The 25,881-nt window shown below is 41.7% G+C and overlaps 1 protein-coding gene across 1 annotated transcript; it reads left to right on the top strand.

Annotated features, from left to right (window-relative positions):
- Positions 1-1,502: 1,502 nt before the first annotated feature.
- Positions 1,503-4,215, top strand: OTUD1 (OTU deubiquitinase 1). Its single transcript, XM_066552227.1, has one exon. It carries the CDS (start codon positions 1,723-1,725, stop codon positions 3,019-3,021), a length of 1,299 nt encoding a protein of 432 aa, XP_066408324.1. The 5' UTR covers positions 1,503-1,722; the 3' UTR covers positions 3,022-4,215.
- Positions 4,216-25,881: the final 21,666 nt, after the last annotated feature.

The following is a 25,881-nucleotide window of genomic DNA, read 5'->3' as shown; positions in this document are numbered from 1 at the left end:
TACAAGAGTCACTCTGTAATTTCAGAGCAGTTGTAATATCTTATCCCACTCTAACAGGCTGCCAGAAATGCTCCTCGATAAGGCCCATCACCATTTGTTCTAAAGATATCAACTTTTTGGCTGGCTCTGTCAGGTAACTGAGGACATTTGGACTTTGATTCATATCTCTTATACTTCTTATATTTCGTCTTCGAAGGCAAAAATTTTGGATATGTATTTAGTCTGTAAATTTTTATTAAAAGGTTCCCAATACTGCATGCAATAAACTGCTGTGTTTTATCCAGAATAAAAAAGATGTATCTGAAAACTTTTCCCGTAAATATCCACTTTACTTTGTATGAAGGAATTGAGCATTTTTTCTCCGACGGGCAATTTAGCTGAGTCATAGTATGTTTTCCATGTAAAGAGAATGAAATTCCATATTGTTTTACTGGTAGCCCTGAAATTAACTACAGAGACTGAAGATAGGAAGTATATCCCTAAACATTGATACAAAATACAACCAAGACTCCAAAGAAAATTATTTTGGACATTGCAGTATATTGCAACTGATCCTCTTATTCTGTCTTTTAAATTAATGTAAATGGAATGAGGAAAAGAAACTTTTCAGAATATCCAAATAAAGGGTTTTCTGTTTGTTTGTTTGTTTTTCTGTTTGTTTTTAAAGTTCTACAATCTGCTTGGATTACTAACACTTTCCTGAAGATACTTTAGCTGTGGGATGGAATCCAGAACTGTTTTTAAGTATCACTTTGAACTTCCATATGTCAATACCTTTTTTCCCATTTTGTTAGCAATGACTGTTAGCATTTGATCATAGTGCAAACTGGTGTTTGTTGGTCAGCACGCCTGACAGAACACAATCAAAACAAAGAGTGTACAGATCTCATCATCGTCCCTGGAAGATGGCTTTATGACTTTATTTATACCGCAGCTAAGGCTAGAAGACGTGGCTTAATTTTCAGTTGCTACTGGCATTAATAAACCAATTATCAACGATCTTGATGAGACCCGTATTTCACCCGCGTGTCTCCTGTTAATATGTGCTGGTTTATATCACACACCTGTGTATGCATGCACTGCATTTCCCAGAGTGGGACTGCAGCAGCTCTCGCCGGGCACTGTCCAAACCCGAGTGGACACAATCAATGTTATCCGTGCCCGAGCTGCAGCCGGGCACCGCGACACCGAGCTGCAGCCGGGCACCGTGACACCGAGCTGCAGTCGGACACCGCGGCACCGAGCGGCAGCCGGACACCGTGACACCGAGCGGCAGCCGGGGACCGCGGCACCGAGCTGCAGCCGGACACCGTGACACCGAGCTGCAGTCGGACACCGTGACACCGAGCTGCAGTCGGACACCGTGACACCGAGCGGCAGCCGGGCACCGCGGCACCGAGCTGCAGTTCGGGACCGCGGCACCGAGCGCACGCAGGCCGGGCAGGGGCGGCGCTTGCTGACGTCCCGGGCAGCCCCGCCCCCCTCCCGCGCTCCCGCAGTTTCCAGAAGGGCCGGAGCCGCGGGGGGGCCGGCCCGGTGGCGCAGTCGGAATTGCTGCGGCCGCGGGGCCCGGCCGGGGCGGGGCGGGCGGTGATGCCCTTGTTTATTTTTACCCGGGCGGTTCATCCTCCTCGGCAGCCCCAGCGCGGCCCCCGCTGCCGCTCCCCGCCCCAGCTCCGACGGCGGCGCCGCCTATAAAGCGCCGCCCGCGGGGAGCCGAGGATGCAGCTCTACAGCTCCGTGATCACCCACTACCCGGCGGCCGCCACCGCAGCAGCCGCCGCGGCCTCGCCGAGCTCCGCCGCCGTCTTCAAGGTCTCCTTGTCGCCGGGACCCTCCGCCGCGGAGGCACCGAGCGCCGCCGACGCCGCGGGCCCGAACGCGGCCGCCGAGAGCTCCGGCAAGGACAGCTTCGTTCCCGCGGGGGGCAGCAGCAGCGCCGCCGCCATGCCCGCCTTCTCGTCCTGCCTGGAGGTGATGCCGAGCGGCCCCGCGGCGGGCCCGGCCGGGCGGCCGGCGGGCGGCCCGCAGTTCAGCTCCTGCACGCAGGTCACCGTCAGCCGCCGGCGGCCGCTGGAGCGGATCGTGCCCATCCGCATCGTGCAGCGCGCCGAGGCCGCCGGGGAGCTGGTGCCGGCCTCGCCGCGCAGCCGCGCCTGGCTGGAGGGCATCCTGGAGAGCGTGCGGCAGGCCGGGGGCGACGGCGAGGCCGCCGCCGAGGAGCCCAGCAACCGCAGCCTGCGGCTCAGCGAGCACTGCCAGGCGCTGCAGGCGGCGGCCGCCGGAGCCCAGCCCGGGCTGGTCCCCGGCTGCGGCCCCGCGGAGCGGAGCGGGGGCCCCGCGCAGCCCGGCGGCCCCGCCGCGCACGGCGAGGAGGAGGAGGCGGCGGCGGGGCCCGACGTGCGGCGGGGGCCCGGCGGCAGAGCGGAGCGCAGCGAGAAGCTGGCGCTGTACCTGGCCGAGGTGGAGAAGCAGGACAAGTACCTGCGGCAGAAGGGCCGGTTCCGCTTCCACATCATCCCCGACGGGAACTGCCTGTACCGCGCCGTCTGCAAGGCGGTGTACGGGGACCAGCGGCTGCACGGCGAGCTCCGCGAGCAGACCGTGCACTACATCGCCGACCACCTGGACCACTTCAACCCCATCATCGAGGGCGACGTGGGAGAGTTCCTCATCGGCGCCGCCCAGGACGGGGCCTGGGCCGGCTACCCGGAGCTGCTGGCCATGGGGCAGATGCTGAACGTGAACATCCACCTGACCACGGGCGGCCGGCCCGAGAGCCCCACCGTTTCCACCATGGTTCACTACCTGGGGCCCGAGGACCCGACACGGCCCAGTATCTGGCTGAGCTGGCTTAGCAATGGGCACTACGATGCTGTGCTGGACCGCGTGTGCCCCAACCCAGAGTACGAGGCGTGGTGCAGACAGACTCAGGTACAGCGCAGGCGGGATGAGGAGCTGGCCAAGTCCATGGCGGTGTCCTTGTCCAAGATGTACATAGAGCAGAATGCCTGCTCATGAGAGCGCCCGGGCCGGGAGCTTGGCTGCAGGGACTGACAGAGAGATGTGCTGGCTGTGATGGTGATGCCTTAATCCTTAATGAAGCAGCAGCACCCCAGACGGAGAAAGACTGTAGGTTGCGGGGGATAAATACAGACGTAGTTGTAATATTCTGTTGTAAAAACTTAGCCTCGGGTTCTTTGCAAGCAGATTTCTCTGTGTATGTTTGTGTCTCCCCTCCTCACTGTCTATTTTCTATAAGAATGTATTTTTTGCACACTATTTTTAAACTGTTACCTCCATCTTCTACATCTTACATTAGTATCTGGCTTTCAGCTGTACAGCCAAAAACGTTTGTAAACAGTTTTTGTAAATAAGGCTTATGATGTAACAGCTATTTTTTGCTGTGTTTTTTACCCATAAACCTTATATTTTTACCAAATGAAGTTGATGTCAAACTGACCCCCCTAGTTGATGAAAATATTGTGGGTATTTTCTTGCAAAATTAAAATAATGGCTTTTGTAAAAGTGTGGCAAAGTGAGAACAGACAGCTTTTAGGAACAGTTGCTTTCTCTGCCTGGAGCACAGAACAGGTCCTTTGAGCCAGTTGGAATGCAGCTACACGTGAACAGAGCAGGGAGCAATTGACTCTTCTGTTTTTAATTACTGTTTTGAGTAAACTGGCCTCTTGTTGCCTGGTTGGCTCACTCTCTGCTCCATTTATATTATTTATCTATAATAACAGAACATTAACTTGCAATAGAATGTTGTGACTAGATAATAGTCTCCTGCTTTGGCAGTAATTGCCTTGGCTGCACCTCAGTGTTTGTGTTCTTGTTTCTGGGGTTATGGTGTCTTTCGTGTAAGCCCTGCTTCTTTTTTGGCACTGGTGTTTCACCAACAAGTCATTATCTGATCACAACATTTTATTCACGTGACTTTATTTTCTAATCAAGAAATCAGGAATGGTTTATGGTTTAAAAGAAAAAAGTACTTAAATTGAGGTTTGTATGGTTTGCTGGGTCAAACATTTAAATGTCTCCAATCTGGATTCTGTCTCTTCTACTTTCTGATTAACTTGTTAGATATATTTATTAAGTAATGCAGTTTGTACTTTTTTATTTTGTAATATATTGTGATTTTGGAATTTATACTGTATTTGTATAATAGGAATATTCACAGCTAAAATGGAATGAATAAAAAATATAATTTTACTTGTGCTCTTCTTTTCTACCTTGTGCATTCCTGGTGTGGGGAACAATTGTGGGTGGGTTTACAGGACCTTTTATTTAGCTTCTCTGCCTTAGTCTCCCCTATTAAAAGGTGGGAAGAAGGGGCATGGTACTTTATAGATGTGAACCGCTGATAATTCTGGTGTCTGTCAATATGTGAAAGAAATGCAAGCATTTAAGGACAATTGAATATCTGTAATTATTTTCTTACTGCAAGAGATCTTAGTGTATCTGTTTGCCAGTGAGAAACAATTTTCTATATTAATATGCCTTAGAAGAGGAGTTCTCAAGCATAGTTCATGAGCTGGTGACACCAGGGTTGGTGGTGAGCCAGCATTCTGCTGGACTGTGCACACTTGGGCTTGGACATTGGTCTTTGGGAACCTCCATCCTGCAGTTAGCCCCAAACTTGCTTGAGATTTGTCCTGTCAGTAGTGATGCCTTGGCACCCTCCTGTCACTCAAACAGAAGTAATGTCATAGGGAGATGCAGCTTTCTACTCCCCTCACAAGATGGAAATACCTTGCAAGTTGTTAAAATGTGTTTACAAATCAGTCCCTGATCTCAAAATAGTAAAAGGCTTCATCCTTAAACAACAGAAGGATTCTGGGTTAAAGTTACGATTAAAAGTAACTAAACAGCTGAAATGCATCAGTCTTAGTTGAGCACATGTGATGGAGCTGCAGGACTAATGTATATATTTGTTACTGGTTTATGTGGTACAAAGAGTAGATTTAAATATTATGGTATTTTCAAAATATTGGTTAGTAGAGTATTTTTCCTGTTCTCTTTACACCCAGTTGTCCTTTTTCTTTAGAGTGCAAACAGTGGTGGAAAAACCCCGGTTTTCTAGTCCGCTTCTGCTTAACCCATGATTCTTTGGAAAGCTGAGTTTTGAGGAGAGAGCACGGCAAAGATGCAGTCATGGATGTGTTCATAAGGAGCAGAGGTAGTTTATGGGGAAAATGGCTACTCACATGACTGTAAAAATGAAGGTATTAATACAACATCACTAAATATCAGTGATGTGTTGACTGATCAAAAACATTTTATCCAGGCTGGATGGGATTAATTCTTTCAAAGTTGTAACTATAATCCCAAACACATTTATTTAAAGTCCTCTAAAATTACCATTTTTGGCTGTATCATGAATTGTGATCACAAATTTTGTGTTTTGCAACACAAACCTTAGAAATGCTCAGTAAGCTAAGCAAAAAGGATTGGTACAGCATAGTGTTCACTCTGTGTGATAAAAACGATACTAAAGTATCACAAATAAAGAAAGCAGTGTTAAAAACCAACCGTGCAGGACCCTGGGATGGGTTCCCACAGAGTTCCTCAGCAATTTATCTACTGCATGAGTCACAGGGGCATGCAGATAACTTTAAGGAATTTGAAAAAACTAGGTTACTTGTTGAACTAGTTTGCAAAGACATGGAGGGTGTATTGCTGAAGCGTGTAACAAGGCGCTTGTCTTTGCAGCTTGCATTATGTACTCTGTCTAAAAGGAAACTGCAAAAATGGCATTTCAGATGTTTTGAAGATGTAAAGTGGTGGTGTTTTTTTTTTAATAGCTGTAGTGTTTCAAGTTCAGCTGAGACACTAGGTTCAGATGCAAGCTAGTGGTGTCTTTGAACAGGAGTAGAGGCAGTTTTGTGGACAAATTTTATGGAAGCAGTGATCCTGATGTGGACAGAGCTTTACAAAACTGCTTCTAACACTATTCTTGCCCCCAGCAAAAGCAGAGGTAGTTGCAAGTTTTCCATTACTGTCCTCTGTTCAACAATTCCAGTAACAAGGGAAGGACAGATATTGTCCTGGATCATAATTTCAGTGCCCAAGTATTTTAACTGTGGCTAATCACTCACATAACCCAACTAATCCTTAGACCTGTCTGGGGACTTTGGTCAACAGACTTTTTATTATTGACAATAAGTCAGAAAAAGAGCTTGATTTTCAGTATGCCACTTGTACGGTTCTATAAATCAGTAGAAAATGCTTTAATTCTAAACCAAGCTAATGTGAACTTCAGTCGGTGGGAGCATAAGCTTTGTGATGCCATCTTTGCTTGAATTTTATAATACAGTTGTGAATTAGTTGACATGTTGGATGCTGCATTTCAGGAGTTCCTTAGGTCGCCAAGACTATGACATTCTGTCACTAAATGTGCAAGGGATATGTTAAAATTGTCGTGTGTGTTGAACAGACTTGGTTACACGAAGCAAGGTTTGCAAGACCGGAATTGGTTTGCAATGAAGGAATCCCAAAATAAGGGTGATGGGCAGGTAGGAAAAGGAAGATTTATGTAAGTATCACTGTTTTCCATTCCAGCCGAGGGCTTGCTCTTCAGAAAGTTAAGTGGATGGCACTTTGTGCTTAGTAACTTTCTTAGGACACATAGAAGTTGTCTAGTGCCAGCTACTGTGGTTTATCTGTCCTGTTGTATTTGGCTGATACATGTGTGCAAGATAAATATTTTACATTAACTCCACTTGTAAATAGAGGTGTCTTTCAGTACTTCTTATACATGTACAAAATCACCAGAATACAAATATTTCTACTGTCTGCTTTTGCTTTTATGATGTCAGAATTACTTGGTAGGATTTTTGAGGATAAAATTTCAATTTTTAGTGATTTGTCAGTATGCTCATGCATAGCTTCTGAATCCAAGCAGAAAATGATGACAGATATTTCACAACAGATATTGGTGCAAAATGGTGTGAAATGAAAAAATTCCTGAGCTTCATTGTTAAAAAGATTGTCCCATTCCAGAATTACATGGTTGTGTGAAAATACACAGCATACAGTGAGATAGTGAGTAACTGTTTAAAATGACATCAGCTCTGCCAAATGCAGCTGTGTAGTCATCAGAACTTTTTAAACAAGCAAAAAGTTTAAACGTTGAATTTTTACTAACATAAGGCTAATTTGTGACATGTACATGTGTGTTTCAGTTGGAAAAGTGGCTTTTGTATTTCCTGGTCAGTTTTAATTTATAATCTGTCTTTTTTATAACAAGTTTATACTATTAATGGATAAAAAGATACAGCAATGCAGTAATATATTGTTCTTCAGCCATTTTTTTCTGGAGTTAGTATTTAAATCTGTTTATACAAGGAAACCCATACACAGTATTCAGACTGCAAATCAATGGAAATAAACCACTGTCATGTTCCAGGTTTCTGTGGCATGAGTGGTTATTACTCCATCTTTTCAAAAATTTGTCCTAATTACTGAGTAAGATCAAGCTTCTCTGGAGAAAAGGTGAGTGTGCAACTGTAACAGCATGAGATATGTACACAGGGATGAACTAATTTTTCTTGTGTGATCTTAAAAAATGGCATTTCCTGCATTTTTAGTGTGCGTTTTTAAACCATTATGCTTTTATCCTTATTTTATTTTATAGAAGTTTTACTGGAAGTTGTAGGAAACAAACTATTGAGTTCTTACAAGGCATGGTTGTTTAATAGTGTTTGAACCTTCAGCAGTGGAGCACAGTTGAGCTGAGCACAGAGTGGCATCTGCAGGGAAGAAGGCAATTGTAGGAGGGAAGTTGGAGCTGGGATCTGGCTGTGAAGGAGCCCAGGCTGCCTTCTACCCTTCATCTCCCCTCCCCACCCACATCCCCAGCAGGCAGATCCTGGCTCGCTGTGCCCTTGGTCTGGTGGCAGCTTCAGGATCATTGCTGCTGCTCCTTGGGGTCTTGTTATGGAGTTCCTGCACTGCCCAGCTTTTGGGGGCTGCAGATGAAGGAAGGGATGCAACACTCACTAAAAAATAGGAGGGATTTCACAGGCAAAGACATGGTGCTTTTCTTGCACCATGTGAACTTCTGTTACTGAATATCAAAGACTTAAAGCATGATTGAACATCAAAATAGTTTGCAAAGGTCAATGTAATTTTAAAAACCACATAAAGCATGTTACCAGATTTTTGAGAGTCAAATGCTGAAGCATGCTGAAATACGTATTTTTTCCAAAGTAATCCATAATTGCATTAGCAAAACCATATTATTTTCACAGGTACAAGGATCCGGCATTTTTCTTGCACAAAACTTCTATTTTTGCTGTCCATAAAACTTCATTTTCCAGCTGTTTACCTAAATAACATATCTGGGCAAGAAAGTAATGATTTCAGATCTCTGGGTGTGATTTGGAATTTGGCAAAGTCTGTCAATTTAACCCAATATCACTAAGTGCAATATTTCTTCCCATTGCTGATGCTGTACTCAAGTTTAGAAGCCTGCTTTTAGAAATAACATGGTCGTTGGAACTCCAGCTGAGCTTCTTTTGATATTTTTTAGGGAGAGCTGTGGTCAAAATGTACTCCCTTTGTAAACAAACAAAACTAGTATGTTTTATATCTAAATTGCCTGTCTTTCATATGACTTAAAGATTGAGATATGGCCAAGCAATTAAGCAGTTAACTAAGGTGTTTATATGATTTGTTTGCTTTCCTGATAAACTTCAGCTCCACTAGAATAGATTACTCACAGGGTCTGATCTTGCCTTTTGTGTTTAAGGTAGGAGCAGTGATAAATTTATTTTTTCAGTAATTACTAACACAATTCCTATTACTTCTGCAAACTCTATCTGCAATTTTAAAATTTCTTTTCTTGGCTATTTTTGTTGATTATCAATCATAATGCCTATTCAGGATTAACTTTAGAAAGTAGTTATGCTGTAAACCAAAACCTAATTAAATAGGATATTTGAGTGAGTTTAGGAGTTGACAGCTGTTTTTCTGTTTATGTATAATGAAGGGAAAGGTGGTGCCCAAAACGAAGTGGTTCTGAAAGGACTTGTTTTGCTGTGGAAGATGGTTATGTCAGCTTATAGATCAGCATTGTGACTGCTGATGTAAAAGCTTTAATGCACTTGAATTTATTATTTCTTAATTAAGTAATAATGTTATCTCACAACGAGTTGCATTTTTGCAACACTCAGGATCTCTTTGCTACATGAGAGACTAATACTGCTAGATTAGAAAGAAAATAATGTTTTGCTTTTAGAAGTAATTGCTTTTTTTTTCCCCATTTATCTCCCACCATTCTAATATTCAGTGAAAGAGAGCTTTGGCTTTAAGTAAGGAATATTTGTGCATGGGGCCTGTGTTCTCCCTGAACTAGTAAGTTGAACACATGTAGAAGAAGTTTTTACTTCAGATTAATACCCATAAAAGTGGTGAATAAACAGTTGGCTAAAAACCTGTTACATACTGTATTTGGCTCAGCAAAGTTGCAGTCCCCCTGGGACTTGGATGGGAAGCAGCATTATAGCAGCACAAGCTTTACAGGTATCTGAAAACTTAATCTCTATTTAGTTATTTTGCTCTTAGATTTTAAATTTTTTCGCATGCACATTATCTTACTTATTAGGAAGTAAATATTTATGGATATTTTTTCACTCAGGTAGCTATCCTTTTGGATATACTCATGGTAATTCATGTGAACCATTCACGTGAATAGGATTCCTGGTAGATTTCCATTTTCAGTTAATATTTTACAGTAGTGGCCCTGAAGAGGCTATGCAACACCTGAAATTGCTAGAAATTATACCAAACAATAAAAAATTCAGTTATTTGATGGCATTTATGTAATCAGATTCTTCTCCTTCTCTAGCTCTGTCCAGAGACAAAAGTTTCAAAATGGATAAATATGACAACAGAGACAAATGCTCCAAAATGGATAAATATGACAACACTGGGATCTGTTAGGTAAATTAAAGAAGAGTCTGCAGAGAAGTAATAACTGTTTGCAATAACACATTCACCACACATGTTATTGCAAAGGGGGCTGTTGGGATACAGTAGTACATATGCTCTTCAAAACTCCTTATTGTCACGCTGAGATTGTGACAATTTCAAACAAACAAAACCCAAAAAATCCCCAAACAAAAATGGCAAACAAAATCCAAAAGAATGTAAACTTCTACAACCAAAAAGCCAAGGGAGCTGCTCTGGGTAGGCTGTGCTTGTGAGGAGCCATTGTCCCAGAGACAGGTTATATAACATGAACCTTGGCTGTGGCCTCAGCTGTAACATCTACAGGAAATCATTCTGCCAACTGGGATTCTACCCTGGCAGCCCAAGTAGGTAATAGCTGATGCTCTACTTCAGTCAAGGGATTGAGTTAATCTCTGCTAAGACTTTGGTGCTTCCTCAAGCCTTTGAGCTTTATCTCAGGGCTCTCTGGATTAAGCTCTTGCCAGCCAGCAGCAGTATAATTTCTCTTTGGGTCACTTGATATTGGTAGAGGAGGCAGACAAGAGGCAGGTACTGTCTCTGTGTAGAGAATCCTGTGCTCCATCATATCCCATTGGTGTCTTACATCACTCCTGTCTAGTGTGAAGTGTGAGGAAAAAGAAATTGTGCACCACTGGAATGTGGAATCAGTTTTATCTCTGTTCACTCAGAAGTTCTCACAGAAAAAAATACAAATCTGTGCCAAGTCATTTAAACTTATTTTTAAAATTTATTTACTTCTCCGTATTTCCTTTTCCTACCTTGAGATTACATATGAACAGAGATCTTGTTTCTTGGAAGTCAAGTCCAAAACATATTGTAGAAATTTTCATTTGATAAAACATGATTTATGTGTTGTTTTCAGTTTTACAACCTTTGTGGTGTAATTCAAGCTGTGAAAAGTATGTTTGTAAAGGGTATTAATTTCACCTTTATAAGCTTTTAAAGTGTTTATAGGTGGGTTCACTTTGATAAATAGTAAAGGAATTCTGAATGGGAAATATGTGAATAGGATGTTGTAAAAATATGACATTTCATGTTCTTATGCACTTAATTGTAAATTTCCAGATTTGATTTCTTCAGGGGAAAAATAATTGAGTATGGAGCTTATTTGAGCTCTTTGCTGCTGTGCTGCTGGGCAAGTTCATCCCAGCAAAACTCTGAACTCTGTCACCTTCCTGAAAGATCAGTCCTTGCCTCTAGTTATTGCAGATGAAGAATTACATGCAGAGTCTGTTTACTCAGATTCTTGAAAGAAAATCTTTGAAAGGGAGAATGTAATAGCTACAGTTGTATGGAAAGTCAATCATCACCTGTACTGTGTTTGAAATGCCATTTTTGATTTTTCTTCCTTCTATGCTGCCCCATGAGATGAAGAAAGAGAATTACTGTCCTTTGGGGAATGTTTGCTCTGCAGAACACAGTGCTGTGCAGAGATGCCATCAAGCTCAGCGGGGCAGCAGCATCACAGAATGGTGCTTGTTAGGCAAAGAGCAGGTCTCTGAAGGAGGTGAGTAGGTTCCTTAGTCTCAGGAACCTTAGTCTCAGGGTTCCTTTGCTCTCTCCCCAGTGCATGCACAGGGTCCTGGGCACTCTGACAAGTGTCAACACTTGGGAGCATAGGTCAGTTTTTAAGGATTTAACTCTATGGACTTGGTTTGAAGGTACTACTTGGTGCATAGCTGCCATGCAACAGTCTTGCAATATCGAGCTGCAATAATTGTATGAGGAATATGTAGCCCTGGGAGAGAGTTAAAAATACTATATTGTATATAAAACTTCCAGATAAACCAAATTGCTTTTTAATAGGGAGCCATGGTGGCTGCAAGCAGAAAAATATTATAGCAGTTGTAAATAACATAAACCACTTCTCAGCAGTTCTGGTGGAGAGGAGAGGGAATTACATAACAGCTGCTTTCCAGCCCCAAGCTAATATGACTTGCTTGCTTTGCCAGCTCTTGGGACTCAAAGATCTGAATTGTCACCTCCCACCTACACTACAACTGCAGAGTGCAGAAGGGTGGTTTGAAATAATGGATGTTCCACAGTCATATTTCTGTGGAACATGCAAACTTGGTTCTGTTAGGGTGTTGGGGTTTTTTTGGGCGTTCCCCCCACCATCCCCCCCACCACCCCCCCAAAAGTTTAGGAGGAACTTGACTGTTCTAAAAATCATGTGTAAACTTTAAAGGTCAAAATGCAGCCCCAATGCACATGCAAAAATTGTTTTCTTGCTCTGGCTAATTCAAAAATGTGTCTTTCATTCCCCATTGTCCCAGGCAGGGCTGTCACTGTCCTACCAGTTTGTATTCCCACCTCCCCCTGCTGCAGTACCTCTAACTTTGTTTTTACTGTCTGTGCTCTTTTGGCTGGGATAGAGTTAATTTTCTTCAGAGTGACTCATATGGGGCTGTGGTTTAGGTTTGTACTGAAAACAATGTTGATAATATAGAGATATTTGTTATTGGAGAGCAGTGCTCACACAGCATCAAGGCCTTTTGTACTTCTTGTGCTGCCACGCTAGGGAGGGGGCTGGGGGTGCTTGGAAAGCTGGGAGGAGATCCAGCTGGGACAGGTGACCCCAAGTGACCAGAGATACTATAGAATCCCATACTATAGAACATCACACTTAGTAAATGAAGTGGGGGAGGAAGGGTGAAGGGGTAGACATTTGGAGTGATGGTGTTTGTTTTCCCAAGTCACCATTACATGTGACAGGGCCCTGCTCTCCTGGAGATGGACAGGCTGAACTCCTGCCTGCCCATGGAGAGCAGTGAATTAATTCCCTGTTTTGCTTTGCTTGCATGTAGGGCTTCTGCTTTTCCTATAAAACTGTCTTTATATCAACCCACGAGTTTTCTCACTTCTACTCTTCCGATTCTCTCCCACATCCTGCTGGTGGGGGAGTGAGCGAATGGCTGCGGGGTCCTCAGCTGCTGCTGGTGTGAAACCACAACACCCTCTCAGCCCCTTCTCCCAGTCCTTCTGCTAAACTATCCCTGCTGTCTGATCCCAGTGCCTCTTCCCTCTCCCTTGCAGCATCCATCACTCCCAGGGGCTTTTCACAGCATGTGTCCTGGTGATGCTGGATCTAAAGCCCCTGAGTCACAGAGTGACAGCTGTTTTTCAAGGGGACATAGCAACACTTCTTATTAACAGCAAGCCTTGTTTTTATTGGTGATATCCTAATAGGAACTAGATTCCTTATTAATCATGGGATTTAGCAGTCATTTGGAACAAAGTTGTCTTCCTCTTGTTTTCATGAGCAGGTTAAACAATTTACAAGTTTGAATGCAACCACAAACCTTCATAGCACTACAAATCTCAGTGCTGTTGGCAGAAAGGCTGTATTGGAAGGCAGGGAGTAGGCAGAGCAGAGGAGCTGCTATGGCAGGGCTGGTTCTGCACAGGCCTGGCAAAGCTCAGCTCTGTTCTGATTCAGGGCCAAGGAAGCTTAGGCAGCAGCAGAAAGGTCTGATGACTTTTTTATTATTTCCGTTCCTGCTTTTTCTAAATTACTTCAGTTCATTGCATAGTCACTGGTAACTGCCAAAAGCTGTAACAAAGGTGATTTTAGCATCATGTTCTGCTTTGCTAGCATTGCCAGAGAGATCAGAGCTGTAGACACTGCCGACAAATCAGCCCACCAGGTATCCTGATGGTGCAGAGCCTGCAGCTTGGTCTGAAGGGAGGTGAGTGAGACACCTGAGTAAACTGAGCAGTTGGTGAGCTTACTTGTGTCTTAGTTATTGTTCCCTGGAAACATGAGGTCTGATAGGATATGTCTGGTGCCTCTCCACCCCATGGAAATGTGGCATTTTGTGAGATGCATATTATTTTATGGTTTTGAAAAGCTGCGTTACGCTGAAAATTCTTCTTCATTTGAATAATTCTGTAGTTTACATGGCACCCTATAAAATTTTCAACCTGACTGGGAACTGTAACTTATGATTCCTGCAGTATCACAGCTTTATCCACAGCTTCATCAGTGGCTCATGGCTGTGACAGTCAGGCAATGCTCTTACTCAATTAATGCATATTAGAGAAGCAAGAAACAACTTTCTCACAGAATTAGCTTGACACGAGGTGAGAACCTCATCAAGTGCAACAAGGCCACATGCAAGGGCAGCATGGGTTGGAGCAATCCCAAGCACAAACACAGATGGGACAAAGCAGCCCTGGGAAGGACTTGGGGGTGCTGGTGAATGAGAGGCTGGGCATGAGCCAACCATGTGCACTCCCAGCCCAGAGAGCCAAACCTGCACTGGGCTGCATCAAAAGGACTGTGGCAAGCAGATGGAGGTGGAGGGAGGTGATTCTGCCCCTCTAGACCCCATCTCAGGTACTGCCTCCAGCTCTGGGCTCCCCAGCATAAGAAGGACGTGGGCCTCCAGGAATGAATCTGGAAAAGGGTGACAAAGGTCATCAGAGGGCTGGAATGGCTCCCATATGGGGGCAGGCTGAGAGAGTTGGGCTCTTCAGCCTGGAGAAGTCTCCTGGGAGATTATATAGCTGCATCCCAGTACCTTAAGTGGGCCCACAAGAAAGATGAAGAGGAACTTTTTACAAGGGCATGTAGTGACAGGGCAAAGGGCAATGGCTTGAAACTGGGAGTAGGCTTAGGTGAAATATTAGGAATGAATTCTTAGGAGTGTGGTGAGACACTGGCACAGGTTGCCCAGAGAAGTTGTGGATGCCCCATCCCTGGAAGGCCAGGTTGGATGGGTCTTTGAGAAACCTGGTCTAGTGGAAGGTGTCCCTGCCCTTGGGGATGGGAGGCTTGGAACCAGTTGATCTTTAAGGTTCCTTCCAACCCTAATCATTCTATGAGTCTATGATTTTATGATTCTATGAGTTAAAACTAACAGGCTTTATAAACAGCAGAAAGTACAATAGAGTTGCTGTGAGTCATGGTAGATATAATACATGCACTTTACTTTCCCTTATTTTTCTGTGCTTGTAAATTGCTAACTCATGATAGATGCAAATGAAACATTTGGCATTTCTAATTTTTTGTTCTGTTAGGTTCCTTTTGCTGTTTTCCTTTAGGCTGTAACCTTTTTCTGTCAAACTTGCTTTGCATTTGTTTTTGAATAGACATTTATGCATTTGTCTATTTCTATACTAAAATATAGCATTCATTTTCAACAACTTAGTAACAGAGAAATACAGCATTTTCTCATGGATCTTTGCAGATTAAAGACAAAACATACAGAATAGATCCAGTTACTAACTGGATGCTGAAAACACTTTACAAAAGCCAAAAGAAGTATATTATATTCAAATTTGTAACAAATAAAATGCCTTAATGAACATAATACCATAACAATGCCTTGCATTTGAACAGAACGGTGTCTTTAATTCAATTTACATTAAATCAAATTCATATAATTATCATTAAACCCACATTTGTTTCAGTGAAGTTCTCAACTTTCAAAGAGACAAAGACTTGCCATACATTTCTGGTAGGGCCAGTAATGCTGTTTGTACTTTGGTGAAGGCAGAAAAATGTGCCAGCTCTTTGATTAATAGTAATTTGCAAACTAAGTTCCCTCCTCCCAGGCTATTTCATATCACTAATTTGTTTTACTTTGCTGTATGAAATATTCCATCTCACAAACATTATTAGAGATAGAAACATGTTCACAAACCTTTTTGTCCCTAAACTTATGTGTTGTTTATTGTAGCATCTCTTTTAATGCCTCTGAAAAACAAGATTAAACCCCCTCAGTATGTTAGGTTCCACTGACAGATGAGATTGAGTCTTTTATATGTCATGTAACTGGGTAAACAATTTTGCAGGAAAACAGCAGTACCATGATATGTTGTTCTCTCAAGCAGTAGGGGCATAATCTTCAACACAAATATCTTTAAAAATAGAAAGGGAAAAGTGAGTTGTACTGTGTACCTTTGACTTTTAGTTCTACCAGTACTGATATATATTGAAATGTATGCTGCTGTGCTATTTCAACCCTGGGGAAAAATTGGTCCCCTGTAAATAAGTGTCACGCATAGGGCTGCATATCATTGCAATAACAATTCCTGCTTACTTCTCCAGTGATCAGGACTCCTGTTCCTTACCGTGCTGAACCTGTAAATAAATGAATCACACCTCAATAATGGCAATGAGAATAATAGTTATGTCGTTTGTGATGTCTCTTGTGTTTCATTACTCTTGGGAGCTCCTCACAGGTTTTTTAGTCAAGCAGAACTGCAGCTCAATCCTATCAGCCAGCGTGAGCTAAGTGTGCTTTTGGCTAAACTTTGTTACCTTCCATTTTCCTTGTTAATATGCCACAAAAGTCCACAATCTTGAAAACAGACACCATGTTCATTTGTTACATATGTAACTACAAACAGATGCTTATGACAGAGGAATTCAGTAGCTTCTTAAAGTGATTAAGAGATTACTTTATAGTTTGAGGGGAGCATTATTAAAGGATTAGAAACCTCTCTTAATAACTAAAAGCATGAGCAGTCTAAGGTGTTACATTGCTTTATTTGCAAAGATATAGGTATGTGGGTTTGGACTTTCCAGCCTTATGAGTAGATGTGGTTTTGGCTCATGTGGAAAGCATTATTGGTGCCAGAATTCCTAAACACACCCAGAACATGTATTATAACACCCTGGGAGCACCTACTGCTGCTGCTAGAGAGGGGGAGGATCAGGGTTTAGATTTACAACACACTGAAAAAAACCACTGATGTGGTGAGCTACTTTTAAGTACAGTGTTAATTTCAACAAAAATTGGAATTTACATGGAAAATATTTTTGGAGTTATTTTCAATTATACATGAATAAAAAAAGGGAATAGACTTTTACTGAGCAGTGTGCTTTTAATGCCATATGTATGGTATGGCTCTTAAAGGCCATAGGTTTGCTGAAAGTTCTATGAAAGTGTGCTTCTTGTAATGTTCATGTTGTAAAAATGACATTGTAATGTAAAACTTCTAAGGTTTTTAAACTTCTCATTCATATAGTTAAGACCAAGCAACTCCATTCCTCTTGTGATGGATAAATGTGTTTGGATAATGCCAGTTCAATGTGGCAGTGCCTGCAAAATAGTTACTGCAGCAGCAGTCACTTCAAAGAAACCTAACAGGTTTGCAGCAAACAGTTGAGCCCTTGGACCCAAGTGAATGGGATCCAAGCTTAACTTTTTCAGTATTCAGTTCTACAATGTAAAAAAGTCTTTTCCCAGTAACCACACCCCTTTGAAATTATTGTATTTTTCAGAATATGAATTCAATACCAAGATATACTCCTAGTAATTCTATCTTATTGGTAGCTTGGAACCTGTTCAGAAAGTAATTTAAGTTTTATAACCTATAAAACTATATCAGAAAAAAATCCATTCCAGGATTTTTTCCAGTTCTTCCCAGAACTGCCCTTTCAGCTTCAAAGAACCCTGCATCACTTAGCTTGCCATTAGGAAAAAAAGAAATATTTGCAGGGAAGGGATCCAGTTGTGCCTCAGCAGCAAAGAGAACAGCACAGTGCCAGTGAGGATCCTGTGCTCACATTCTGCAGGGGAACACAGGAGCAGCTTTATTGGTTCAGAGCAGTCAGCAGCACCCAGTCTTCTCTTTCCTGTAGTAACTGTAAGAAGAAACCTGGGTGGAGCACTAAGGACAGGCCAAGCATATGAGATATTTCCCCTGAAATTTCCCCCACATGTGATTTCTCACAGCTAAGGGGACTGTCTGTAGGGCTGGTCTGCTTTGTAACCCTTTCTCTTCCAAGGTGTCCCAAGCAATGGCCATTCTCCCATGGATTCCCTTGCATCTACAGCTTCCTTTGGCTGTGCAGGGCACCCTTCCATGTCTTGCATCTCACCCCACCCATCACAGTCCTCAGGGAAACTGCAGAGATTAAGCAGAATCACTCCTGCACTCAGACAGGAATTCCTGGCTGCCTGCTACCAGCATTTCCCACCATCAGCTACTGCCCTCTCGGACCTCTCAGTCCTGAGCAAAAAGAAAACTGTTAAAAAGATGAAGCTGAACCTTCAGGAGACCTGCAACTGTCAGTGTAAATAGAGAAAAAGGCTTTCCATCAAGTTCCACAGGCAGTAATGACCTGGAGATCCTGTTCCCTTGTAGGAGATAAACATCTCACCTTCTGGCCTCATTAGCACTGTCCTGGAGACTCCAGTTACCTTTTCTCTCAGTTGATTAGCATACCAGTCTAAAATCACAGGGATTTCTTCAACTTGTGTTTAGCTTTGAATGTCACTGCCCTGTTTGAAGAAAGGGTTGACTGTCTGCAAGCTTTTTTTTCCCTCTGAAGCAGTTGGTCTATCAAAAATCTTCCCACAAACTCCCCCTTTCTTGTGCCATTGAAAGTTCATGGTGGTTATGGTTACTGCTAAGAAAATGGCTGTAAAGGAAGGGTACTTTTGAATTACTGCTTGCTGTGTTCCATTTGCAGTGTGTATTTAGTGTCAGTAACAGACTTAAGCTCTCCTAGCACTGAATTTGAGGATAGCGGAAGTCAGGGCTGTGAGGTTGGGATAACTGGGTAAGTAGGCCAATAAGTAATTATGATAAGAAGGTTAAGATAATTAGTAGCAGCAATAAATGGCCAAAGTTATCCTGCTTGAGTTCTCTGTTCTATATTTTGTCAGTGATCATTTTCTTAAGACAAATTATGAGAAGCAGCAATACTTTGTTGAATACTGTTGCAGTCATAGAAGTTTAAATTTAGCAATGGAGAGGGATCACTGGTTTTTGATGGAAAAAGGATGAAGTAACTGGTGTTAGTAAAGTGGAACATTATACAGTGAGTGATACTGAATGAGCACTGAAAGGCCAGAACTGAAATTAATCAAATGGAAATAGATGAAAAGCTTAACCAGCAATACATTCAAGGTGAAACATCCTGCAGCTGGCTCGACTGAAAAGGAATTTGAAGGAAAAAGACATGGTTAACAGTTTAGTGCATATGTGATTTATATTTGCACACAGACTGTGCTCAGCACTGGAGAAATTCCAGGTAAAACGCAGTTTTTGGCTTTCTTTCAATGTCTCTTCTACTATTTTTAGGATTTGTGTCTCTTGTGTTTGGGCTTTTCACTCCATCTCCCCCTAGAACTGAAGTCTGGGTGACTTTGTGTCTAGGCCAGCCTCTGCAGAATAGACTGGTTCCAAAGAGGATGCAAGTCAGGTTGTCCATAGGCTAACAATGCTCCTGAATCTTTCCTGTACTTCGTCTCAAAGTGGAAGATGTTCTTCTGTAATTGTCACTTCTTCCTGGTGGAGGATGTAAATGCAAAGAACCACAGACCTGTGGGTTGTAAGTGTACTGACAATTACAAAAAAGGGTGCAGCTTTGCCATGAAGGAAACCTTCAAAGAACACAACATAGCTGTATATTCTGCTTTCTTGCTACTGCTGGTTATTTTCTTTTTCTGACCATAGTATGCTAGAAATTAATGTTAGAAGTGTCAGTAACAAAGGCTGTATCCTTGTCCCTGAGATCCTTTCCTGAAGAATTTACAGCTTGAATATTAGTCTCAGAGTTGATGTAATACCAGCTTTTTGTGCTCACCCATATTCATCATGTATCAACTTCTCTTCCTGCTGCCCTAATTGGTGGTGGTGGTGGTGGGGTCCTTTGATTTTAAATTATTGAGCTATGGAATGCTCCATGTCCACTTCTGATCTTGTTCACAGCCTCTGAGGTTTCCTAGAACCATAAAAAGTGTTGGTCTTCAACCTGAAAACCAAAACTGCTTATGGTGGTTTGATTTAATGGGAAAGTTCTTCTTCTTTTTTTTCCCTCCTTTTCATAAACCAGAAATTGTGGGGTTCATCAAGTTTTCAAAGGGATAATATTTCCAACTAACAAAAAAATTCAAACCACTGGTCTTCCTTCTATTTTGCAAATGTATCTTTTTCTTAGAAAGATAAATACAAACTCTGCAGGGTTGATTAGGACCTACAGGGTAGATGTGTGCCTAAACACAACCTCAAATAAACCGGTGGTTTACATGCCTATACATACTATGTATAGTAGTAACATCCCAGAGCCCTGAAAAAGATTGTTTTAAGCACTCTATAAACAGATAAACAAGTCTATTCTGCCTGTCAGAAAGCTTGCAAAAATGCAAAATAAGTTGTTGCAGATGAATAAAGTAAGCTAGACAATTTTCCATGTTCTGAGGAGATCAGAATAATGATGTGAGCAGTTTAGTCAAAGTACCAGCTTGCTGCTTGGGGGTACCCTTTAGAGTTAATATTGTGGCATCCAACCTTTTGAAAACAAAACATTTAAGTAATGCACACACACACACATGCACAGACAGTCAGTTCATTATCATTGGTCAAAATATGTTTGTGACAGTAATTACAGGTTCAGAAATAACACTGTGTTTCTTCAACTTAGGAGAGCCATGAGCCAAATGAAATACAAACTTTATATGATATTTCTTTTTGGCAGAGCTGACATTTTTTCTAAAACTTCATCTTAAAAAATCTTCATGTCTGCTACTTTGTCACAAATTGAAATGTATCCTGCATGACTAGTAAGGCATGTTTCACCTGACTTTTTCACACTCTATGGAGTATAAAGGATTCAGCAATGAAAAGTATTTTACTTAGCTAACCATTGCCTCTGAAGTTATGCAAGAGGCTGGTATGTTTCCAACTAGGCTTGTAAGTTTGCAAAATGAACTCCAAATGTGCATTGAGTTGGGGTAGGCTTGAGGCTTCCATCTCCTTTGTGCTGCCCTTGCTTCAAAAGTGGGGTTTGGGGCCTTTTGCTTCTCTGCTGAAGCTTCTCTTATGCTTCTGTTTAGAACTTTTTCAGAAAGAAAGTGTTTTAAAGGAAATTTTTTCTTCCTTTAAAAGAAAAACAGTGAGGAAGTTATAGGTGTTAAATGCTATCACTCCTTGATGTGAAAAATAAGCAGCACAGTGATCATTCTAAAAAGACTAGATGAGGTTTCCAAGAGGATTTGAACCAGCTAGGAAGGTAAGGTATAAACCTAAGTTCTGGTGGTGTTGCTTGGACAGACTCTGCTTCTTACTAGGTGGCTCTGCATATCACTGTGGAAATCGTGGTTAAGTGCCTTGTTTACTCTTTGGATGACTCCTCTTCCAGTGACTTGTAATCTCTAGTGCAGAGCTTCACTCTAAGACAAGAGAGGCACACAGGGCAAAGCAACGTCTGATTTTCTTCCATCACACAGTGAGGAAATCCAAACTCATTTAGATTGTCATACTTTTCTCTTGCAAAAGAAATTTCTTAAATCTCCAGCTCTCTGAATGTAGAAATGACACCTATCAGCTCTAATTCTTCCCTAACATAAAGCCAGCTTTATATTTTCCAAGCAGGGAGTTGCAAACAGTACAAGTGCCTGAAACTGCTGCAGAAGTGCAACCACAGGGCTCTGGGCAGGGCAGGAGGAAAGAGAAATGGATTCTCCAGGTGCAGTGCCCAGTGCAGTCATTCAAAACCTACTGAACAACAGCCTGGGTGACTTTGCACTTGACAGTGCAAAGTTTGGGAGGAGTAGCTGGGCATGGCATCCCCACATCTGGCTTCCCCTTGCTTAGCAGGCAGACAGTCAATACAAGCACTGTAGCTGAGGTGAGGGAAAGGAAAGAAAGAAGAGCAGCAGCAAAGTCAGGAAAATGATACAGCCTCTCCTGTCCTTTTGCTGCTCTGTGGTTGATGTTACCCCTGGGAAACCCTTGACTGACTGAAGCCATATGTTGGACTGAGCAGATCAGCCGCATCCAGCAGCTGGCCACTGTGCAATGGGAGTGCAATAGTAATTGATTTATCAACTAAACTTGCTTCTTTTCAAGCTTTTTTCTTGATGTTGCTAGAAGGCAATGAATCATATTTACCATCCAAAAAGAGTTGGACATAAGATAACCATAGAAAAATAACAATTTCACTATTTTCTTTATTGCATTTACATATGAAGGTAGGCTAATCCCGATGGGATAAGTGAATTGGTGGCATGTCTGTTCAATTTAGAGGAACCTGAATTGAAGCCTGCACATATTTGCAGACTGAACAAGGATGAAGTACTAATCTTGTAATAAAGCCTCTTATTCTAACATGCCCACAAGAGTTGTAGTAAAGGTCTGATTACAGAAAAGAACAATATTAAGGTAATGTATGATTTAAAATAAAGAAACAGCTTGTTGTGTTTACTGGATTTTGAACAGGAAACAGAAAATACACAAAGTATATAGTATTTGACTACTAATTTGACAGAGAATGGTTTCAGGTTTTTCTCTTCAATGTGGTCAGTGTATTTCAACATTTTGCCATCACCAACTACCAAAGTTATGATTTGAAGTTTAAAGTTGACAAGTATATGGGGAAATTGGAAAAGTGAATAATAAAAGATCATATATTTGTAAAATATTTGAATAATAATTATATTGTGAGGGGAAATAATATGTATGACAGTTTAATGTGATTTTTGGTAACCAAATTACATTTTCAAAGTTTGCATAATACTGTGAGAGCTCTGAAATTGGCCTCTGCTCAAAAGGTTGCTTAACTCATTATCATCACTATTTTTTGAGTAACAGCAGTAAAGCATTTGTCTGCTACATACAAAGTGGTGGTGAAAATTGTTGCTACCAAGTGTATATGGAAATGAGATTAGTTTTTTTTACATGGTTATGGGTATAAACAAAAATCTTGAACCATAAATGTCAGCATTAACCTTTAGCTTGAAGGTCTCTCACAGCCTGGAGGCAATGCTGGATAAAACAGAAAGAAAATTGAAATAGAATAGACATTCTTTATAAAATGTCATTTTGAATGCAATAGCATTATAATTTAAGACACTACCAGAACAACACAAATAAATTCATATTAACATTAAAGATCTCTCTAACTTAGCTGTTTAAACAAAAGGCCACAGAAGTGTTCCATAATGAATTAGTATTAGGAAAATGAAGGTCAGTCTCAGATTCAGCTACTTGCTTCCCCCTTTAAACAAAAACATCAAGAACAAGAAAGCATCAAGAACAAGAATCAAAATAAATCAGTAAATAGTGAGCTCAAGTTGTGGAAAATAAAAGAGGAACCTTTTATCTTTTTCCCCACAAATAAACAATTCTATCTGCCAAGAAAGTAATTTTTAAAATTTCCACCCTTATCAGCTGTTCATCACTGCATTATCCTAATTTTAAAGAACCCTGCTTCTAGAATTATTCCAATACCACAGAAACTTTATTTATGGACACTCTTAAGGGGAATAAATCATTAAGCACTGTATATAGAATTCACAGGACAAAAAACCCCAACTATTTGAGTTAATTTTTTAATGGAACATTCAAGGTCTATTAAAGTTATGAGCTTTTAGAGTAATGTAAAGAAGCTGCTACACATTGTGACTCCTGCTTCCATTTGTAATACTTAATGGTCTTAGGTCTTACTACCATTAGGCTAAATTGAAGAAATGATTGGAAATGTTGTTAATCGGGAGAAAAAGGGGAAATGTCAATCATGAGTCATTAATAATTTTACTTTTCATATCTGCCTTTACAAAAGCATAGGCAGTGTACTATGCAGCCCTAATTAGAACAGAGATAAAGCCATAGCTTCACATTGAAATAGAGCTGTTTTACCTGGTCTCTGGTGAACTTAGAGTAACTTAGAGGGCATTAAGACAATTTGTTTCAAAAAGACCCTTCTAAAGCTAATATTCTTAAGGCTTTCAAATGATCAGCTGATCAATTCTCCTCCCCACTGGCTGGTACTTATTTGCCAGTTGGGATTAAACTTGCATAACATTTAAAGAAAACCTGCTTAAACAAAATTAACATTAAAAACAAAAATAATACAAGGTTTAAAAAACTAAACCACTCATCCCCCTTACAAATGAAGAACAAAAAAACCAAAAAAAAACCAGCTGCTGCAATATTTTTCCTCAACTGCTGAAGTACCTGAGGCTTCCCAAGCTAATATAGTGGCTTCAGCTCATTGTAGATGGTAGAAGACATGAAGGTTTTAACACAGACAGATTCAGGACTGTGGGATTTTGCAAAACAATCCTTGATACTTCAAGGACTGCTGTGTGTAGTGTGGTATGTACACCAAAATTTTATCAGGATCTGATTAGATAAAAATCCCATCCCCAGTCCTGTCCTTTCGTGTCTGTCGTTTAATGCCTCTCCCAGCAGTGGAGCTGTGCTTTGCCAATTTATGTGCAGAGAATGACTGCTGTAGAAAACAGAGCAAAGTTTTTGGTAGGAAATGAATGATGAGAAATAAATCTCATTTTGTTCTTAATGATCATTTGTTCTTTAGAGTGCCTTGATTTGGCAGCCTGCCTACTCATTAGTATTCCCCAAGAATGCAGTGGGATGGTGTAGAGTGAGTTGGGATAGGGTGGGATGGGATGTGATGGGGTGAGTGGATTTTCTCATCCAGGAGTACTGGATGCTCTTTGCCTGCTTTTCTGATGGCTGCTGCTTTCTACTGCCTGGCAATGTGAGAGGGCAACTTGTGATGTCCAGTGGTATTTTGTCATATTACTTGTCAGACCACTCATTTATTTTGCCTTGTTTCATATTTCAGTAATGATTCAATACTAGAAAACTTGTGCTATAATCTCTGCCTGAGTACTTAGGCAGTGGTTTGAATACTGTTCCACCCTGGGAGATGGATCCACAAATGACAAATGTTAAAATACATGTTTTTATTTGTGGCCACTTCCCTGAGAAATGTTCAGTTTGCATTTCTTTCTCAAGGAGAAATGAGAAATGTTCAGTTTGCATTTCTTTCTCAAGGAGCACTGAGCCTGAGAAATCAATTTAATGTTGTTTTTAATAGAAAGGTCAGTGATGGCTGGCTGTATTTCAGAAATTCCTATGAGAAAGGACTCAGCTTGTCTCTTGACAGAGCTGCAGATGAGCAATGATCCCAGCACAACTGAGGTCAGTCCAGCTGCCCAGGGGATCAAGATGGCTCAGTTTGTAACAGAGATTTCTGAAAACTGAGCTGTGGCTTTCTACAAACCAGACAGCCAGGCCTGCTGTCTGTGGAGAAAAGGAAAAACCTTTATTCAGATTCTGAGATTCAGCACATTCTCTAGTGATCATTACTCTTCAGCTACTCCTGAGCACCAGCCTCTGCAGTGGCCCTTCATCCCCACCTCTGTCTCTGCAAACTCTGCTTCAGTCCAGGTCTGTTCCACCCCTTGGCCACCAGCAAACTGAGTGCTCTCCACACTGAGTTGGTTACAATTCACTCTGAGCTTGTTCTGATGCTGTCAATAACTTTTGTCTTCCAAACAAACCCCCTCATCTCAATCCATATTTTCAACTTTTAGGGGCTTTGTTTCACTGCAATATGGAAATCTCTATGCAGTCATCTTTGGTACTGAAGCTCATGGTACCAGCCATAAAGACGCTGCAGCCATCCTTGCTGACACTGACCCTTTTCCACCACTGAAATCAGAATCTCACTTGAAAGATTTCTCCTTCTGAGGAGTATTTTTATTCCACTTTTTGATTGCCTCCACTTAAGAGAAGTCTTTTCTCATAATTTCCTGGTTTTTCATTTGGGGAACAAGCATCATATTGCCTCACCCCAGAAGGCACGTAACAGATAGGTGGGAATCTCCTCCTGGGAGAAAGTCTTTGATTTTCTGTGTTCAAATTAATCCTACCAACCTCCTACCTTCCCTGCTGTTGCAATATCCTGTTTTGGATTCTAGACAATAAAGGAACAACATTAGTTTCAAATGTTTTATTCCCAGAAAGGTTTAGATGAACACTAGGGCGTGCAAGGTGATGACCCTTCATGTGGTCCTGACAGAAACTGCTAGTTAAAGATGCCAAACTTCTGTGAAGAGAGAAGAAACCCAGTGGGTGTTTAGAGAAAAATCTCTCCAGGGGAAAATTGGTTCTTGGTGGGTAAGCAAGTGT

The sequence above is a fragment of the Molothrus aeneus genome, chromosome 1 (assembly GCF_037042795.1).
Source record: "Molothrus aeneus isolate 106 chromosome 1, BPBGC_Maene_1.0, whole genome shotgun sequence".
Lineage (NCBI taxonomy): Eukaryota > Metazoa > Chordata > Aves > Passeriformes > Icteridae > Molothrus > Molothrus aeneus.
This window is presented reverse-complemented; position numbering and strand designations above follow the sequence as displayed.

What these genes read in the sequence shown, in the direction of transcription:
- OTUD1 (XM_066552227.1), top strand. Translation starts at nt 1,723, where the DNA reads ATGCAGCTCTACAGCTCCGTGATCACCCACTACCCGGCGGCCGCCACC.